Here is a 21,417-nt window from a genome sequence, read left to right on the forward strand (position 1 = left end):
ATAACTATATATATTTTTCTCTCATTAACAAGCTCATTTAATATGGATAAAGTTATGAAATAAGATAAGAGTTCTATTTCAACTAACGTATAAGTGCTTACAAGATCTTAAGATACAAACAAGCTCGCTCTCACACCCACATATTCTTTTCTCCACGGTCTGAGACTCTCAGTATATGTAACTAAATATTCTTTTGAAAAATGTGATAATTCAAAAACAAAAAACAAGCTAAGAAAATTTATTTGAATAGGTAAGAATATAACACACAAGATCATAAATTCAAATTTTAACGTTAATGTGAATGCTTTATTAGTAGATAATTCTCTAAGTACCTTTCCAACCTAGAGACCTTATGAGATGTATCACTATTTCCATCCAAATAAAGGAGGCAATCGCATAAATATATTATCACTCGCCTTTTTTTTTTTTTTTTAATCTTACCATTGAGAACATGAGAATGTGGTCATACCACTTGGCAGACATGTCTGAGCCAAAACAAAACATGAAAAAAAAAAAAAAAACCAAGTCGGCTGGATAGTACATAAACACAAAATATAAAAAGACACACCATAATTCTTCACCCTTTTATTGAGAATCACAGTTCTGAAACGTCACGGTGAAGAAGAACTAGAGATGCCCTTCACAAGAAGTGAATTTGCCAGGCTTCACACATTAACACGTTCATCAAGACCTTGGCACTGCAAGTAGAGGGAGACCCTTGTCAACGTGAAGTGTTAACATGACATGGTAAGTCACTTTCCTTGTTTCATCTTCTAGTTTGAATCTGAAGAACCTAAGAAGAGCCATTGAAACTATCTTCATCTGCCTGTAAGCAAATTCCTTCCCTAAGCACATCCGAGGTCCAGCCTGCAAATGATCATGGCATAGGGAAAGTATTAGCACCAGAATGAGTGAAAATTGTCAGCAATGAAGAAAATAGGAGAGGGAAAAATGATACAAACATGGAAAGAGATGAACTTGAACGGAGATTCAGGCTTAAAAACTCCATCTTTGAGCCATCGTTCGGGGCGAAATTCCTCAGCATCCTCACCCCAAATGTAGGTCATGCGACCCATAGCATAGGACATGTAGTACACTCCATCGCCCTTTTTCACAGCGTAGCCATCAGGGAGGATGTCATCTACTTCTGCTGTCCTTCCATCCTTGAGTTACAAATCAAACATAGATAAGTAATTACAGCAAAATGCATATCGTACAAATTACAAAGCAAGTTTGTAACACAATGCTGCTTAAACCATGTATGATCACAAGTCAGGTAGAGGGTTTTATTTTGTATAGAAATAGGAATGTGTTGGGCTGCATTATGGCAGTAATAGGTTGTCGGTTCAATCTCATTTATAATCTCAGGTCATTAGTGCTTGTCTTTGTGATTCCAAAAAAACAAAAAAATCACAAGTTGAGAAAACTCAGGCCCATAGCCAAGCTCAATGTCAGCTCTCATCATGGCCTGTGAGAATTGCTGCGTATGAAACAAAAGTCAGGTAATGGCAATTTGCTTTACAGCTTAAGGAGATGTGCCAAAAATTGCTCATTCCATAAGCACATATTTGAACAGGTTATATCCAAAATGGGCTGTCTCAACAAATTCAGTTTCCCTCTGCCAGAATCAAATCAATTAGTGCATCTGACATGGCTAACAAATACAAATCACAAACTGTATAAGTAAACATCTGATAAAACCCTATACAAAACAAGAACAACGGAGGTTAATTGATAAAGTCTAGAACATGAAACGCGAAACAGTTCTAAAAATGAAACCGCAGGATACATTCTTAAGCAATAAGGGTGAAAACTGTTATACAACTTACAACTGGAACTGCAGGGTACAACCTCAAAGTCTCCGACAGAGCCGCATGAAGATAATGCATTTTCTCAAGGATGTCTTCTGTTATATTGTCCACAAACTCATGTATGTTGGGCTTACCTTCCTGCGTGCCAGTGACTTCTGTCACCTCTTGTGCAACCTTCTCTTGGATGAGAGGGTGCTTGCAGAGCAAGTAGAAGAACCATGATAGAGTGTTGCCAGTAGTGTCTTTGCCTGCAATCATGAAGTTCAGAATTATATCCCTCAGATACTGATCGTTCATTGTGGGGTCCTTCTTGCTTGCCATCAGAAACCTAGAGAGTATGTCCTCTTTATCAATCTGAAAACCTCCCAACAAAGTTACAAATGTCCCCATCAGTTCAGAGAATTCTCAATAGCACCACTCAAGAAAATTGTATACATGAAGACCAGCAGTAGTTTCATACTTTTTTGGAAAAGAAAACACTGCATATTTTCTGAAGAAGGCTTTTTCTTATCGATGACTTTTGACCAAAACATCAGATTGGTTTAAAGAAAATACTTTGTTATGAGGGAAGCACAAAAGTAAAAAGAGATTTCCATAAAATTAGAAACTAATTTTCTTCCAGAGGCAAAAGCACCTTAAATCAAAACAGAAATGAGTCATCTTAGCAATTTAACGGAAACAAATAGTTTTTTAATACTAATGAAATTGGTGAACGATTTTATTAAAAACAAATGCTTTCTTGACACACAGCATTTTGATAATCAGATTTAGGGAAAGGAAAAATGACAAGGAAATTTCAAACAAACTGAAGCACAACCATAACATATAGTAGATGGTAATGACTCTGTGATCAACTCACTTGATCTTGCTGATTAGCCAAGCGTTCTTCTTTGATCCTAATCACTCGATGCACGAAATCATCAACTACTTTCACATTTTTCTTGAGGGTAGCTTCACAGCCAATGTTGAGAAACCTCTTTAGCTTCCAAAAGGGATCCACATAGCGCCAGGAAATTATAGCATTTGCCTCATCAAAAGCCTTCATGAATTCAATCCCCTCTTTGCTTGATCCCTCTAGGCAATTCAGTTCCACTCCAAACCCGACTTTGAATATAGAATCCAACGTGCATCTCATTAATATATCCTATAAAGGAACAAAACTTTATATATGTCTTGCTATGAATTCTAAGATGGCATAAAGTGATATCTGCAATTAGAAGGAAAAAACCCAGCATGGAAGCAAAACCATTTTATAGTATAGCCTTTCAAGGACTTCAAAGGATCCACACTAAAGTTTCCACTCAAACTCAGAACCAGAAGTCAGTTGCCATTTCTCCCAAGAAGAACCACATAAAATTTCCTAGAAAATAATCAAACACTTACTTGCATATCAAAAGCCACACTCTCCTTGGAGAGTCCTGAAATAATCCGTACCAATTTGGCGGCGTTGGTTCTGAAAGCAGAGCAGCTGAAATCCCTAAGAACCCTTGTGGAGAACTCATAGCTCGCGAGCTTCCTCTGCTGCTTCCACGTTTCCCCGTTGACTGCGAAAATCCCCCGCCCAAAAAGATCAACCATAAGATCCTCATCACGCTTGCCCTTGTTGTACTTACTGAAATGGCTTTTCAGAACGTGCTCGACGTTTCCCGTGTCGGTGGTAAACAGTTCGCTCATTCCCGGACCCAGAAGCCGAAAAGTGGGTAGAGTTTTGGCGACTTCCGCCTGGTGATCAAAGAGGTTACTGAAGTAGAGGAGCTGGTGGAAGACGGTGCCTTTGACGGGGGCGTATTTTGGGTCTCCGATGGACTTCCCGGCGTACAGGGAGACAAGGAGGAGAAAAGAGAAGATGAAGAAGAGACCCAGAAACGAGAAGAGTGTGAAGGTTAAAAGGACAAAGAGGATTTCCATTTCAGGTGATGAATTTGTTATACGGAGACGTTGGTTTGTTTTGCTTCTCCTTGAGGAAGAAGACGATACAAGAAGATTCACAGAAGGTCCGATTAATCAAATCTGTAAGGGTCAGGAATGGAGAATCAGAACTTGAAGTGAAAGTACAGGCCGATTGGAAGGAGCGTCGGAGTGAAAACGACTAGAGCTCAAACTCATGCTACTCAGCTACTGGCCTACTGCGGTGGTTCACGTCAAATTGATGTTCTCAGGCCATTGGATGCGTTATCCTACCTCATGTCTTTAATATTTAATATAAAAGGTGTACTGCAGAAAAAAAATTATAGTTTTAAAAATAGTTTTATTAAATATGTAAAGGAATTTATTTTAATTTATAAAAAGTGCTTTCTATTTCTAAAATGTATTTTTAGACAATCCAACACTCTCCTAATAAAAAAATCCAATTTGCTTGAATAATTTGAAGAAAGCAAAGAAGTTAGTAATTATTTCTCTCACTAAATTTACTTTACTTGTAAATTGATATAATCTAATAATTAAGATAAATATTTTAAAGAAATTATATAACATATATTATAATTAAATAATTTATTATTTTTTAACTATTTAAATTAGTCAATTGCGTTTTTATATTAAGGATTGAAATTAATATTAAAGTATTAGATACATATAACAAATATTACTTCTGGTCTTTATTATAAGAGCTAGTTAAGTAATTTGAATAAATTAAAAAACTCATTAAGTTAATATTAGTAATAAATAGATATTATGCTTCCTAAAATATCTTTAGTAATTATGTGTATTAGTTAAAATTATTATTTGACAAAACATATATAACTACTATAAAAACTATTTCAAATAAATAAATAAATATAAAAAAAATAAATTGATATATTATATTTAAGATTAAATTAAATGTTAAACTAATTTTTTCACTGACATTATAGTCTTCTGTAAGCCGTTTAGCTTTTTTTTAAAAAGAAAAAAAAATCCTTAGTTGCACATAAATATCCTCGAGGCACTGTTGACGTTACAAGGAACTGGTTGCTTCATGGGTATGCGTGTCTGGAATGTCTTGCAATAGTGATCATCGGAGCACTCCGAAGCTGGTTTGGAGGCTATTGGCCCAGAGCACAAAATTAGGGTAGACGTGGACCCCATGACTGGTGCGTGGTTGAATTGGATTATCACTTTTTCTTTTTAATTCTTGTCATTGTTTTTATTTTTATTTTTCACAGACTGAAACTGACATTCTAACTAACCGTTAAATTTAAAATTGAAAAGTTGGCAAAAAAGTTTTAAAAATTGAAAAAAAATAATTAATATTTTAAATTTTAATTGTAGTGTTTTTTTTAATTTGGAGGAATAATTATTGAAGATTTTTTGTTATAAAAAAATATTAGGTAAGGGTCCAGGTTCAACCCAAAATAAGAGCACGGGGTTTGAATAGCTCTTCCTAAATAATACTATCTCACGTTCTAATTATAAGATCTAGTTTATTAATTTGAGGAGATTAAGAAAGTAAGTTGAGTTAGTTATTTGTAATAAATAAGTATTGTCATTTTTAAAATATCCTTACTAATTAAATGTATTGGCTAGAACTATAATTATTAGAAGAACTATCTTAGAAAAAAATATATAAATATGACAGATAAAATAGATTATGGTCTTATAATTAGGATCAAACTAAAAATCAAATAAGATTTTATATCAAGGACCCCAGGTAGTATTAGGACAAGCGAACCTATGTTGTACCTAAACTTTCCATTCTTCCATTCTAGAATGCCTCTTTAAGTGCCGTGACGGAAATGAACCCCTCCCTGTAGTTTCTACTATTGAGCTCGGGACTCATGGACAATAGGTACTACTTATTTAAGTTGGTAATGGGCGGCTGGGCTCACCAAATCCGGGCCCTAAAAAGGATCTGGTGGACTGGTGGTGGGGCGTGGTAGAGTTGGAAGAGTTGGTACTAATTATTGTTGAGGTCACGGTGAAATTACGCAGAAGATCCCTATAATTTATGAAATTATAAATGAACACCAGGGTAAAAAATTGTCAATTCTGATACGGTTAAGTGCTAACACAAGCTAACAATTTTTAAATTTTTAAAGCTTAATTATAAATATAAAATAATTAATTACAGCTGTCAACAATTTAAGTTGATTTAAATGGTATGGATTCTCATCATTTAATAATTGGCTAAAAGTTTAAAACACATGTTTGATGTATATAATGATAATTGGAGCCATTGCAAACTGAAAAACAAATGGTGTTTGCTATGGCTTTGGGAGCATATGACTTTTTGTTTAAGAGTGGCTTTGAAGTTAAAGTAATTTTTTTTATTTCTAACTTTTTGTCTAAGAACATATGACTCTTAGTCCTTCTCCTGTAATTTCATAAATTCATGTTTTTATAATATCTAATTTTTCTTGATTTTATGGTCTTCATCTATTATTTGTCTTTTGATAAAACAATAACTACTAAGTGGTCTTGCTCCGGGTAAGGATGAGAATACAAGTTCAATTTTTAGGAAGTACCCTTGTTGGTAGAGGAGTTAACCCATTAAATGACGCACTCTATCTCCTCAAACCTGAACTAGTCAATTGCTCGATTGCCTGGCTGAAAAGAAAGTCAGAGCTCAAAAAAGACGCTGGATATTGGGTGGTTGGGGTTTCCCCTTATCAATGGGGGGAAAAAACAATAATGAAGTCTCTAATCTTGAATTTCTAATCACATCGAATTATTTTCTCCCCATCTACTCATACTCATTAAACCCATTTAACTGTCACGAATTACTATTAAGGGTAAAACAAATACTACCTCCGGTCCTAATTATAAGACCCAGTTGACTTATTTGAGGAGATTAAGGAAGTAAGTTAAGTTAGTTATTTGTAATAAATAAGTATTGTTATTCCTAAAATATCCTTGCTAATTAAGTATATTGGCTAGGACTATCATTATTAGAAGGATTATCTTGGAAAAAAATGCATAAATATGAGAGACAAAATGGTTTGGGGTCTTATAATTAGGACCAAACAAAAAGTTAAACGGGGTCTTATAATAAGGACAGGAGGTAGTAAGTTTTAGTTCACCAAAAAACCGTTTTTTAATGAACAATGACTGTATGGGAATTAGTTCCCCCAATGTCTAGTTTGTCAATGAAATGCTCAGCCTACAAAATGTTCCCCTTAAGAGCGAATGCTTTAAAATGGGCTGTAGTTCGGCTTTTCTAAACCCCAGCCCATATAATATTTATTTTTTAGCCACAAAAACAGAAATAAAATGGGCTAAGTCCAAATTCATTTTTTATGCTGGCAAAAAAAAGGCACAATTATTTGAAAAAATGTCCAAATTCATTTTTATCTTGTCAGTCACCTATATTATATTTAGTATTTGTTTTTTAATTTTAATTTTGTTTATTTGACATTAAATTTTAAAAAACATATAGGATCTATGTCTTCTAGAAGATGTCTGAATTAGAGGGATTACATAAATTCCTAGCGTGAGGTGAATTATATAATCTAAACATTTTAGAGCCATCTGCCCATTTGGTTTCAGCGGATGAAATAATTTGTTTATAATATTCAATCTATAAATTTCTGTTTGTTTTAAATTGCATGTTGCTGAATTTAATTGGAAAAAAAAAAGATAATAGAATAAGGCTAAGCCTAAATTCTTAGCCCCAAAAAAACAAGAAGAAATTTTGGCTGACTTTAAACCACATATAGTTAATAATATCAAAATAGTTAAATATATACTCCTCCGGTCCTTATTATAAGACCCAATTTGACTTTTTATTTGGTCCTAATTATAAGACCCAATCCATTTTCTCTCTTATATTTATGTATTTTTTTCCAAGATAATCCTTCTAATAATGATAGTTTTAGCCAATATACTTAATTAGCAAAGATATTTTAGAAATAACAACACTTATTTATTATAAATAACCAACTTAACTTGCTTCCTTAATCTCCTCAAATAAGTCAATTGGGTCTTATAATTAGGACCGGAGGAGTATATATATATAGTGGTTGTGGATTAGTTATGCAATATCCTGACATAATTCATATTTATAATTATGCAATAAATAATAATGAAGCTGCGTTATAATTATTACACTATTATTTTTATCCATATTGTGATATCACTCTCAATTATTTATTGGACAAAATCTGGGTTCAATGTTAGCTAGATTCTTTTACTTTTAAAAAAACGTGGGCGGTTAAATTAAACTCCTTGACGAATGATTAATTGATGATTAACAAAGTTTAAGCTTTTGTTTTAAAAAAAAAAATTTAAGAATTGTTTATTAAATTTTTATATCGGTTTTCATAACCCTGCTTGACGAAACTTAATTAATTGTCTATTAACAAATCACTTGGAAAAAAGAAAATCACACTTTAATTATAGTAATCATGGTTTTTTAGAAAACTGGCATATTATTTGAAATGAAATTTGTCAAATAAGGAAAAATAAAATTCCAGCGCAGTAATAGAAGACCAAACAGAGCTGTGGACCCTTCAAACATGTTGATCTGATGAGCTTATACCAGTAATAATTATGATGAGAAATTATCAGTAATAATTATCTATATGTAGCAGCATTTTGCACCATTTCTGTTTCTTCCCCGGATGAAATAATTTCTTTATAATATTCTTTTTATAAATTTATGTTTGTTTGATTAAAATGCATGTTGATTAATTGAATTGGAAAAATAGATATGGGACGTGTGCAATTATTGATGACGATATAGGGCGTGTGAAAATTTTATATATATATATATATATATATATATATATATTGATTGAGGGCAATAAGGTTGTAGAAACAAAACAAATGCTGGTCCAAAAAGAAACAAAAGCAAATGACAAAAAATGGTAAAGGATCTTACCTAATCACTACCATATCATGAAATATCCTTCAATTAAATTGAAAATTTTAAATCCTTTAAAAGCTTATACACATGCCAAAAAAGAGGCGGAAAAATACGGATCTAATTAACCAATATCGTATATATGATCAAATACACACAAACACATGTATCTTGATTTGAGAAATTTTTTAAAGCCAATAAAATCAATCTTAATAATCATATAACGCACAAGCTGGTATGTTATTAATGGACAAATTAAAGCTGATTATTGTGGACAAAGACAATCACTAGCTTACCAAAAAAAATTAACTAAAAATATATGAAGTGGGAGGACAAATGTGCCGCATATTTATAACTGCTTGCCATTACGATCCATTATACGATGACGTTCGCAAGATACAAAATTAAAATCTGTTCAACTATATATGTAACTAAAAGTTAGCAACACCTTTAATGATTACATTTAAAGATTACTATGATTTATGAATCATAAATTGTAACACCTCCTTTATTATCATATTATATATCAATTGGAACTATTAGAAACTATTATTCAAGTCTTAAGTATGAGAAAATTTCAATTTCACAATTCTTATTTTTAGATTTTCGTATACTATTCATAGTAATTTAAACCAACTTTGAAAATTTATAACTAATTATAAAACAATCGAAATGGGATGGTTCAAAGTTTTATAGAAAGATCTTGATATGCTCTTTAGAGGAAAAATACTCATTAATATCCAGATCTCATACATCATTCCCAGATTTCGTTCAAAATGATACTGTTTATTTGGTTATTTTTTAATTTTTCAGGATTTATACCCAACTTTGGAAGGACATAACTTTCTGTACAAAACTCCGAATTTAATGAATTACCACTTGTTTTTAAGCTAAAAATGATATCTATAAGCATGCCAAGTTTCAGATCTAGATTCATCTAATTACTCAAAATCACGTTAGTCAAACTTTACTCCTAAAAAGTCAACTTTTATCCCTTTTTCATATCATTCTTGCCTTTTCTTTTTCTTTTCCTTTCATCTAGCTTTTCCCATCATACAACACATACCTAACCATAATTCCTTGAGCAATTATTCACATATAAAGTATCCACATCATTGATACACATTTTAATATAGTTCATACGCATGTATAATATTACATAACAAATGTCATACATATACAAAGATGGTAAATCACTTCCATATACTTCCATAACATAATTCCTTCTGTCAATATACCATTTCCCTGTTCTTGAACATATCCTTGAGGTTCCTATTGATTATTTATCATTGAGGGGAATGAGATTTCATTGAAATCTCAGTAGCAATGAATTATAATTATCATACAAATTAAGCAAGTATAATGTGACATGTTATAAATTTCAATATATCCTCAAGTCACATAAGATCATGTTTTGCATTATATTAAAAGAGAAATATCAACACTTTCACATTAATATATTTTCATGCATTTGGCCAAAGCACAATCTAATGTCATCAAATCCACAATAATCACAACATAAGTTCCTCAATCAAAGCAATCATCATAATCATATTAAACAAGCAAGATAAACATTCAAATTATAATTCAATGCTACCACTTAATCCTTGATGCAATTCGGCCTCCTTAAAGGAATTATGCTCTCATTGAATTTTTCTCCACAAAACTTATCAATTCAAGTGTAATTCCAAAATATATTAACAATTATTCAACTAAAATACAACACTTAATCTTAAACTTTCTTAATTCCTCTCTTTTCTTTGATTTTAACATAATTATTTCCTCTTTGTTTTTATCAAGCTCTTGATCCATTCTTACACAATTTATTGTGTAGAATCCAAATATCTAATCAGATTTATAGAAATCAAACTCCTTCCTTCTCAAATCATAGTGGTCGAGTACGGGTATTTATTTCCAAAAATTCTATTTTTGATTCCAATGATTTTAAACACTTTCCAACAACATACCTGTACACAAAAACATGTTTTAAACCTATTGCAATCATCAAATCAAGCCAAAACAATTTGCTTATGCATGAACAGCGCTAGGCCGAATTGAAGCTCTAAAACCCTAGGTAGATTTTCTTCCAAAAACCAATCCATACACCACTTAATCTTGCTTATTCCACTTGGTATTTAAGGTCTCTATCCTTCCCTAACCATCACATGGTCCAGTGAAAATTTGACAGCATTTACACTTAATTTTTCAATCCAAAACCCTTACTAACTTAGTGTAAAACTTAGGGATAAGGAAGCTCAAGCATACCTTAATGTTTCCTTGATGTAAATTGAATGATTTCTTGCCTAAAACACTTAAGATTTTCGGCCAAATGGAGCTGGAACTACAATGGCAAAGTTTTCCCTTATTTTTCTAATTTTCCAACATTTTTTTGGTATTTTCTAAAGGGATATATATAGAAAAATTTGATCTGCCTTCCCTCTCTCTATTTGGATGAAATTTTCCACCTCATGGGAGTTATGTGGCAGTCATCAAATGCTAGAAGAAGTCAGATTTGAACAAGTGGCTAATTTCCATATTTTTCCAAGCACTTATCCATGAATTTCACATTTTATTTAGTAAAAATAGAGGGACCGGGAAGCTGCACGAAATTGAACCCTTATTAGGCTCAATGTGGGCCTCACAATGGTTTGAGCTCGTCCAAAAAGCTGGCCCACAAACTAAATCACTACATCGAACCAATTTGAAACTTTATCGATTATTATTTACTAGTAAAATTCCATAACTTTTCCAAACCTCTAAAAATTTATTTCTCTCTATGAAAATTCACCTTTTAATATGAGAACATGATCTGAAAATTTTCAGAATTTTTTGCCACCTCTAGATTTTTATTTTGAATTTTTTCCCATTAAGCCTCTATCGGTGTCATTGCGGGAAAATAAATTCTTTAAAATTAATTTCTGAGCTTCCAAAGCCTACAACCAATTTTATAAATTCAGACAAGTATTTAGATGGTTTATCCATATTTTTCTCAGATTTATTGAAACTTCTAACTAATTGAAATAATTATTTTCCTCTGATTTTCTAATATTTTCCCGAAAAATATCTATTTATGGGAAATTCCGTAACAATTTATTTTCACAATAATTTCACCTTTCGGACCTCAACCGAATTTCCCAAACCTCTAGCTTATACTTTTCTTACTTTGCATGAATTTTCTACAATTTTTCTCAATTTTTTCTATTTTGCCCTTCTTAGACCGATAAATTTGAAAATACCAGTCCAGACCCTTTTTGAGTTTCACACCATGTTTAGTTTTCTTAGCCAATCTTCTTTCTCTACTGGCCCTCAATCAAATTTTTCATCCCTTCTATCAATGCTAAATTTGACGGGATGTGACATAGATCATTCAATAATGTGTTATTGTTGGATACTCACCCGGTCCTTGATATAAGATCTATTTAACTAATTTAATTATATTAAGAATGTCAGATAAGTTAGTTAATTATAAAAAATGACAGATTTTTTCTAAAACACCATAATCATCTTCTTTAATATTTTTTTCCTCTTCTACTTGATTATGACTGAAAAAGTATCTATGAGATAATTTAGAAAAAATTGATAAATATGAAAAATAAGTCTTATATTTAAGACTAAAATCAACTCGATAATTAAGTCTAATATTAAGGATCGGAGGAGTACATCACATGGAGACAAACAGGTCCTCGACGTAATTGTGGTTTTCTGTGCACTAGAACCTTATTGAGAGGACAAAAGACCATGCACGCATGGCTGTGAGTTTCAATATAAGTATTTTTGTCCTCATAAAAATTGGCATAATTGGTAAAGAGTTGGTTTATAACTCATAAGATTGTAAGTTTAGATTTTACTGCCGATTTAAAAACTTATATTAGCGGAATATTTATAAATAAGGCACGGACTAATTTTGGTGAACCTCTAAAACTTAACTCATCTGAACTTTCTCTAACTTTCCAGAAAGAAAAAGTCTTAGGATTGGAAAATTCCATATATCTATTATACAAGGCAAATCGATACTGTCGATTATTGACAACAAGCGTAGGCAATATGGTAACATCACCTCGCGAACCCTTCCCAACCTGAATTTAGTAGTGTTTTGTAACAGTCCTGGATAGATAAATTGATATAACCAGAGGAATAACAGCATAAATTTAAATTTAAAATAATAACAATAGTACAAGGAGAGTACTTGAGCATCTTGCTCTTCTTTCAGAACAGGATTTTCAGAATCAGCGTCTGTATCTCCCATGCACTTTTCAATCTTGTTATTATCAAGACCTGCAAAACTAAAATAAAGACATGAGATGTCATTGTCAACATTCAGCACAGCAGCACCCAAGAAAGCATAATAAGCTGTGAAAAATTACTTACCAAGTGACTTAATAACAGCATCTGCACATTCCTTATTGTATTTCTTTTCCTTCATGGGGCATCTTATTTGAAAATCAGTCACATGGTCCCACCAAACCCAAGAATTTTTAGATTCATTTGCCACTTTGAAGACACATAACTGCCTTAAATTCTCAATAACCACATCTTTCCCATCGTAACCCGTGCTGAAGTCCTGCTCTGGATCAGGGGTGCAATATCTTCCATGATTTATGCACTGGGACTTGCACTGCTTGCTTAAAGTGAATGCCTGGGGACAGTATCAAGTTATATAATGCGGAGTAAACTGAGTGTAACCACCCTTGAAATCCTTTACAAATTCCATCAACATATCACATTTGACCCCACACTCATCATTGCTGTTGGTCCATAGCTCATATTCCACACGATCATCCGGATGGGGTACAGCCTCTCTCCGATGAAGATTTACATTGACCATCTCTCCACTACTTATGGCTTTCTTCAATCTTTCACCGAAACTTTTCTCAATGAGAGCAGAGGGTATTGTAATATTCTCTATGTATTTTGCAGATGATACATCCTCTTCAGGTGTGTCCATTGTTATTAAGGGTTTCTCAACATCATCCGCCACAAGAACTGCAGAAGCTCCTGCCTTTTGAGCATTCCAGACCTTCAAAGCAAAGAAGCAATCTGAAAGGAACAGATAAAATGACTATAAATACACCCCCAAAAGAACACTTTTAAGACCTATAACTGTATAACTTGCTACTCAAGTCTTCAATGGGGAAAAAATAACTACAACAAAAAGAACAAATTATTACCATCTAAAAATAGAAAACTAAAACAAAACGAGAAGAATAATAAAAGCGAAGACAACAATGAACTTATCGGGAATGCTCTGTTTTATTCTTAGGGAAAATTAGAATGAAAGACCTAAAAAAATGATATTTATTATGAAAGACAATAAAAACTGTAATTATATAAAAGGACCAAATATCAAAATAAGAAATTTAAAATACTAAACCACCCTAATCAAACCTCCTACATTCCCTCCCACTTCAAAATTAAAATAAAAAACTAAAACTAAAATGAAATTAGTTTTTATAATAAAAAATAAAATTAATTTTTAATCACATCGTATTTTTGCAATACATAGCATTCTGCCTATCAAACCAAATTAAATATGGAATCTTTATAGAGCATCAGTTGTATTATTTATTTTTTTAAATAGTATAACATTTATTATTTGTAGTATTTTATATTGATATGACGCCGAACCATCACACCCACCCAACGTGGTTACAGCAGCTGCCTTTTATAACTCAAGGCCATAAACTTATTCCTAGAATCTCTCCAGAGATCTTGCAAGTTGCAAGCACTCCCTCTTTATTCTAAATAAATTAAATCAACAAAACAATAGGAACTACTTTATTTGACTGAGTAAAATAAACAAAACTGATAAAATAAGATCCCAAAAATCTCGGAGCTGGACGTTGGGATGACTACCACATGCTTTTCATGTGCTAAAGGTTTGTGCTAAGTTTAAAGTTTAAACATATCCGAATTTCTAGACGTTCAATTATCATTTAGAATTTAGAGGCATGCATTTAAGCATCAAACCACCCAAATTCAATTAATTAAAAAAAAACAGCATCCAACGGTTAAAGCAACTAGATTAAAGTAAAATCGTTAATGAACAAAATCTTTTCGCACCAAAATTAGAACAAAAAGACAAATTACCCGAGCACGGAAAAAGAACAGGCCAAAATTTTAAATGCAAAATGGCACGAAAAGGTACATTATCCATGAACCAAAGCAAACCGAGAGAACAACCACTGACAAAGAAAACAATTTTTGCATATTAACAAGCAGAATAAACGATTGAGCTAGAAGAGAGCATCTGCAGTAAAGCGAACCAAACTGCAAAACTCATAAAGACTATCAACTAAACCGAAAAAACAAAAGGATTAGTTTAATCTCAATCCCCAACAAGACATGCAAATTCATCAAGTTCTTACTTCCACGATCGAGAAAAAGGATTGTGGAAAGAGCTCCAGGCCTTGATTTGAAGGAGAGGCCAAAGTCATCCAACTCTTTACAAGCCTTCTGATTATCCTTAGGGTACACAACAGTCCCAGCCATTCTACCTCCATACTGAGGAATCCCAAAGTTCCCGATCGCACTGTCATATGTACCTTTGATTTTGTCCGGCGAGGTCACCCTCAAGCTGTTCTTCTCTACCACGAATCTCCCCATTGACGAGGGGGCGAAGGACACAGTAGCGGAAACCCTAGAAAAAACCTCAGCAATGACCTCCGAAGCTTCATCTTTAAACCCCAAAAAATATCAGGGTTTCCAAATGGGTTGGCTTCGAAAACCAACAAGAACACAAATTTATTCCTCCTCTCAACTCCTCTGTTATTTCCCGTAGTTCATCTGTTTTGCTGAAAAAGGAGAGAACTGTTACTGCTATCGCCAAACAGCAAACGAATATCGTTTGTGTTGGCAGAAGAAGCTGTGGAAACTTGGAGACGCTTGACTCTCTAGTCCAGTGAGAGGCAACACCACAGACTCTCATTTCCTAATTAGTAGTATTTTGATTTGATCAGCTTATTTAATTATAAAAATTAAACTTGGTTAGTCTATCTTCATATATGTCTCTAAAATTTATAATATTTTATCTAAAATTTGAGCAATTCAGTTTTCTTTTCAAAAAATTGGAAAATCAATTATGTGTTGAGCTGTTCCATTAGTTTTAAAATGGTGCCTTCACCAAATTATCCAATTAATTATTTAATTTTGTCATTTTCACGCTGATTTACATTTTCATTATAAATTGATGTTTGAGGGCTAGATTTTTTTTTCCTCGTTTGCGCGTTAATTAAAATTTTAAATATTAGAGCCACCTACAATTCAGAACTTTAAGCTACTATAAAGCTGGCTCAAGTAATAAGAAAGGAGTAATGTATCATTAGTGGCCAATGCATCAAATAATCATGAACTAATAAATTTAAGATTCTTAATGTATAATAATTCAAAGAATCAAACATTTAGATGTATTTTTAATTTTAAATATCCCCTTGTGTGTAGATAGACAAGTGGATACAAATTCATTATTCAAAACTTTAATTTGAAAGCAACAATTGTATTTAATAATAAAAAAAAACAGCAGCATGAGAAAAGATTGATACCCATCTAAATATAAAACGGCAAGAGATTGCATTTTAATTTACTGATTAGTTTTTTATTTGGACAAAATATACTGATTAGTTTAATTTCAATCAAATAATGGCTAGTCGATCTTTTTCTCCGAATAAAGCAATAAGTTTTTTTGGCCTAAAAAAGAAAGAATGTACTTTTCTTTTCTCTGGTAAAATTATTTTAGAGCGAAAGATGCAAAGAATCCAATAAGAAACGGCGGTAAAAACAGAGAAAGTCACAATCAAATAAATAAAAACTAAATAATTAATTTAAAAAAATTAGTTAAGTTTGTGAAATATAACAAATACTTGTTGATTTCCCTAAACTATCATTTTTAATCTGTGTATTAAAAGTATCCCTTGATAGAAATTTCTTTTAATTTATAAGATATTTTAGGAAAAAAAACATTGTAAATTTTAAAAACAAAGTAGGCTAAAATTTTATATTTATAATCAAATTTAATTTCTAACTAATTTTTACATTAAGAATTAGACATAAGACTATGTAAATAACACTGCAGCGCAACATGGTTACAAAGAGAAGCATTTTAGGGGGGGAAACATAATTTATACAACTAACTACCTTATCTAATTTTCAAGAGAAATATACTATATATTTTGATTTGATATTATTGATATTATTCTTTTTTTTTAATGGGAATTATTGATATTATTCTAAATGGACGTGAGCCAGTGTGATTCCCATAGAGTTTTGAAAAATTAAGTATCACACATTATAAAAGTAAATTAAAATTCAATTGATAATAATAATACAATGGGCCCGTTTGGATTGGCGGTAGAAAAAGTAATTTATTTTCAATTTGAGTTTTAGAAAAGTAAGATTAGATAAAAGTTAAATTGAGTAAAGTGAATTATGTTTGGATTAGAGTTTAAAAAAAGTAGTTTGTATAAATGAGATTGGTAAACGGTTGTTTAGATTATGATTAAATAGAAATAAAATTGTTTGTAAAATTACCAAAATGGGTATGGGTTTTAATAAATAATAAAACATAATTAAAAAATAATTTTATATAATACAATGAATTAAAATTAATTTAATATGAAGAAGTGAAATTTAATCAGTTAATTAAATTTTAGAACTTTAGAGAACTCAAAAAAATATTTTAAATATAAGCGAAACACAATTAAAATGAATTTACATAATATAAAATATTTAAATTAATTTAATATGAAGAAATAAAATTTAATAAGTGAATTAAATTTTAAAATTTAAAAAAAATCATAAAAAATATTTTAAATATAAAGCTTTTCCTTGATGATGGGCGTATTGTTGATGAGAGTTGGTGGCTCCTAATTTCCAAGGGCTCATGGTTCGTCTGCTTCTTGTGGGACTGGGCGAAGTTGCAGACGCAGCCATCCTCATCTTCTCAATTAACGCTTCAGTATTCACCTGCTCCGACAAAATCTCCTCCAATTGCTTCGTGTCAATCACCAACTTCACCTTCCAAACGCCATTTCTGGCCGATAGAAGGACTTCAAGCGCAGACCCATTCGACAAATTCTTCACGTATTCTGATTCTGCTGTGTCTAGCGACCTGTCTTGTTTCTTTTTGTTCTCATTCGTCCACCCTTCCTCTGCTCTATGCTCACAACGTCTGCCTTCCACTTTTTGATTTGGATCTCCATGATGATCAGTTGAAATGTTTTCAACTACCTCCTCCGGCTTCAAAGGAAGAAGGTAATAGAGAAGGCCGTAACATAAGCTCTCATGCTCCGGCAACCGCGAGGATGCATGACCTTCCGCCGGAGACGCAACGGAGCTCACGGCAACCAGCGACGGAGCTTTTGGCGAGGAGGCGATGGAGCACGTTGGGCGGCAGGGAGGAGACGTGGGAGAGCTTTGGTCGAAAAAAAACGAACAAGTGAATTATGATGGAATAATATGGCAGAAGTGAGAGAAAAATAAATGGGGGAATATCTGATGCATCACAACGCTAAAGCCAATAAGCTCTTCAAAATAAGCTTCTTCTTTAGGCTTCCACTTGAACGCACGTCGGGTGAGCTTATTCCAGACAAGCTCAGTTAGGCTTAAGTCCTTTCAAACTGGATTCATATTTTCAATCAGGTTTCTACTCAACATAAGCAGCTTCTCACCCAATTTAAGCCCTCCCAAACAGGCACAATATCATTTGTTGGCCAATACTAGGAAAAAGTGTTGTCCATTTTATAAGTTTTATTTTGAATCTGTCTAACCATTTATTCTTTTTCATTTGTCATTCTCTTATTATATTTTCTCATCCATTTCCTTTCATCCTCTTTTTTATTTATTATAAGGACATATTTTAAAAAAGTATAGATTTAACTTTTTATTGTTTTTAACTAATTTTGACTATTCTTTGTCATGGGCAAATCAATTATTTAAAACTTATAATTACAACTAATGCGTACTTATTTTGAAACTCTTTTCTTACGTAGACTGTATAGAACTGGAAGGAGTACGTATTAGTTTTATTATTTTCTGCTATAAAATCTATGGTTATGTGCGAATATCTTTGACCAGAACATACTCCCTCTAATTCAAAATATAAGTTAAACCTTATTAGAGGGATTTGATTTTTTTTTTTAATAAGATAACATTCACTTTTGTCTAAACATGAAATGAGATTTTTTTCAATTTTATTTCCATATATTTTATTTTCTCTTTAATTCATTTATTACATCTTTTATTTATTCTTTTCATTAATAAGGGTATGTTTGAAAAAAAATACATGCCTTACATATTTATTATTTTAAATTGACTTTAAATAATTTCTTGATAAACGTAAATAGATAAAATTGAGCTTTTATTTTAAATAAAAGAAAGCACCAAGTTAGTATTCTGTTTACAAACAGTTAATTAATTGCATTGATAATGCAGCTGGCACCACACATGAGCTTATTAAATTTTGATTCCCAATATTTAAGACCTACATTTAATTCCCTAATATGATCATGTTATTGTGTTAACTAATCTTTTCCAATTCAAAATATAAGTCACTTAGAAAGTAATTAATGTTTATTTTTCAATTTTATCCATACAAGTACTGCTTAAATAAAACTCTTTGTATATTTTTCTCTCATTTGCAACCTCATCTAAAATGAAAAAAGTTGTAAAACATTTTAATTTAATAAGTCGATTACAATTTTTTTAATATTGATGTACTAATTAAAGTGTGTTATATTTTGGACGGGAGAGAGTAAATCACTTGTAACTCATTCTCACATATTGAGGAATACATTAAATTGATAAAACTTTTCAAATTTATTCTTGTTAACTTTTTTCCTCTCTTTACATTTACAAACCATTTTCATTTCTTTGTTTTCCAAGAAAATTAAATAAGAATAAAATTAGACAACAACTATTCAATACTTTAGATAAAACCAAAAAATCTCCATTACAAGTTAAAAACCAGACCGGTCATTAAACTGGTTAAGGTAGTGGTTCAAACTAGAGTCAGCTCGGAATCAAATCGATCATTATTAAAATAATATAATTTAATTAGAATATACAAAACATTCATATATAATTGTAAAAAATTATTTAAATTAAAAAAATGCAATACGCCATATATTATTACATTATTAATAAACATATATTATCAATTAAATATTCTTCTAAAATAATAGAAGTAAAATTTAAAGCTTTAGATATAGAATATAAAAGTATAATTATAAAAGAGATATGAATAAGTATTTATCATTAAAAACATAAAAGTAACTAAGCACTAACATTTATGGGTTTTAAATTTAAAATCGCTTGGTTGGGAAAAAAAAATAAATTTGAGTTGGTACGTGAGAGGTAGAAACGAGTACGGGTGTGGGTAAAGAAATTGGAAATGAACTCGTTCGAAAGTGTGAGACAATGACCTGTGACTCTTTTATAAAGAAATGAAATCATGACCTTTTATACATGATCAACGGTTACGATACAATCTCCTCTCTCTCTCTCTATCGGTAGAATAAAACACTTGGATTTGAAACGCCGAACTGTACCATGGATTTGAATCTGGCTTCAGAGGAGAAAGGAGAAGTTCATAGAGGGACTCTGGCGTTCAATCGAGAAAAAATCAAAAAATTACTCAAGTTGCTGATGAGGAAACTTGGGATAGATCTTGTAACAGAGAATATCCGACTGGTTCTTTTTCTTTCCCCCTTCTCAGTTCTTCATTTTTTTTCTTCTTATCTACGTCTTCTTCAATGCTCTTATTTCTTCCTTCTCCTTCACTTTTCCGGGCATATTTTCGTTTTCCGGCTGAGCATCTAAATACGCAATTGCCTTCTTTATTTGGATGGAAATAGTGATACATCTCATATGGTCTCTAGGTTGAAAAGGTACTTAGAGAATTGTCTACCAATAAAGCATTGACATTGACATTAAGATTTGAATTCATGATTTTGTGTGTTAATATTCTTACCGATTCAAATAAATTTTCTTAGTTGTTTTTTGTTTTTGAATTATGACATATTTCAAAAGAATATTTAGTTACATGTATTTAAGGGGTGTTTAGCAATTTTCAAACCATAATTTCAAAAGCACTTTTTTGTAAAACGAGGCAAATTCCTTCACATATTTACTTCGTAAATATTTCGTAAACCGTAAAAATACTTCTAAAATCATGATTTGATTTCTATCCAAACATTCCCTCAGTCTCAAACTGTGAGGAAGCGAATATGTGGATGTGAGAGTGAGCATGTTTGCTTCTTAAGATCTTGTAAGCATTTTTACTTTTGTCAAATCAAAACACTTTTCATATTTTGTAAATTATGATTGAAACGTTATTTATGAAAGCTCCTATCCAAAAATAGTTGGTTCTTATAACAAGTCACTTGTAATTAAAAACATGATCATTTGCCTTTCTTTCTTTCTTTTTTTTTTTTAATCTTACCATCGAGAACACAAGAATGTGGTCATGCCACTTGACGGACTTATATAAAACCAAATCGACTGGATAGTACATAAACACAGAAAATATAAAACGATACCCCCTCTCTTTTTTATTATAAGAGACGAATAACCGAATCACGTTGATTTAAAAAACAATTAAAATTAGTTAAAAACAATCAATGTGTAAAAAGTATAATTTTTTTTTCAAAAAATACCCTAATTAATAAGGAGAGAGAGCATGAGAGAGAACAATTAAATTATTAAAAAAAAAGAAGTGGAAGGGAGAGAGAGTGTGAGTTGGAAACAATAAATATGGGTAAAACAGAAAATCAATACAAAAAAGTAGAGATAACTTTTAAGTGTCTCTTATATATAAGAACATGCCACAAGCATCAA

General features: G+C 31.7%; 1 protein-coding gene and 1 pseudogene across 1 annotated transcript; both read right to left on the reverse strand.

Annotated features, from left to right (window-relative positions):
• Positions 1-380: 380 nt before the first annotated feature.
• Positions 381-21,356, reverse strand: LOC114752074 (cytochrome P450 704C1-like). Its single transcript, XM_028940809.1, has 6 exons — positions 21,345-21,356; positions 3,195-3,937; positions 2,671-2,955; positions 1,830-2,165; positions 963-1,163; positions 381-867 (listed from the first exon to the last, which is right to left on the reverse strand). The coding sequence occupies exons 2-6, from the start codon at positions 3,717-3,719 to the stop codon at positions 685-687; spliced, it is 1,530 nt and encodes a 509-aa protein (XP_028796642.1). The 5' UTR covers positions 3,720-3,937; positions 21,345-21,356; the 3' UTR covers positions 381-684.
• LOC114752072 (vacuolar-sorting receptor 3-like) lies at positions 12,231-15,210 on the reverse strand (annotated as a pseudogene).
• Positions 21,357-21,417: the final 61 nt, after the last annotated feature.

This window comes from Neltuma alba, unplaced genomic scaffold (genome assembly GCF_004799145.2).
Source record: "Neltuma alba isolate B1F8T4 unplaced genomic scaffold, ASM479914v2 tig00007217_pilon, whole genome shotgun sequence".
Taxonomy (NCBI): domain Eukaryota; kingdom Viridiplantae; phylum Streptophyta; class Magnoliopsida; order Fabales; family Fabaceae; genus Neltuma; species Neltuma alba.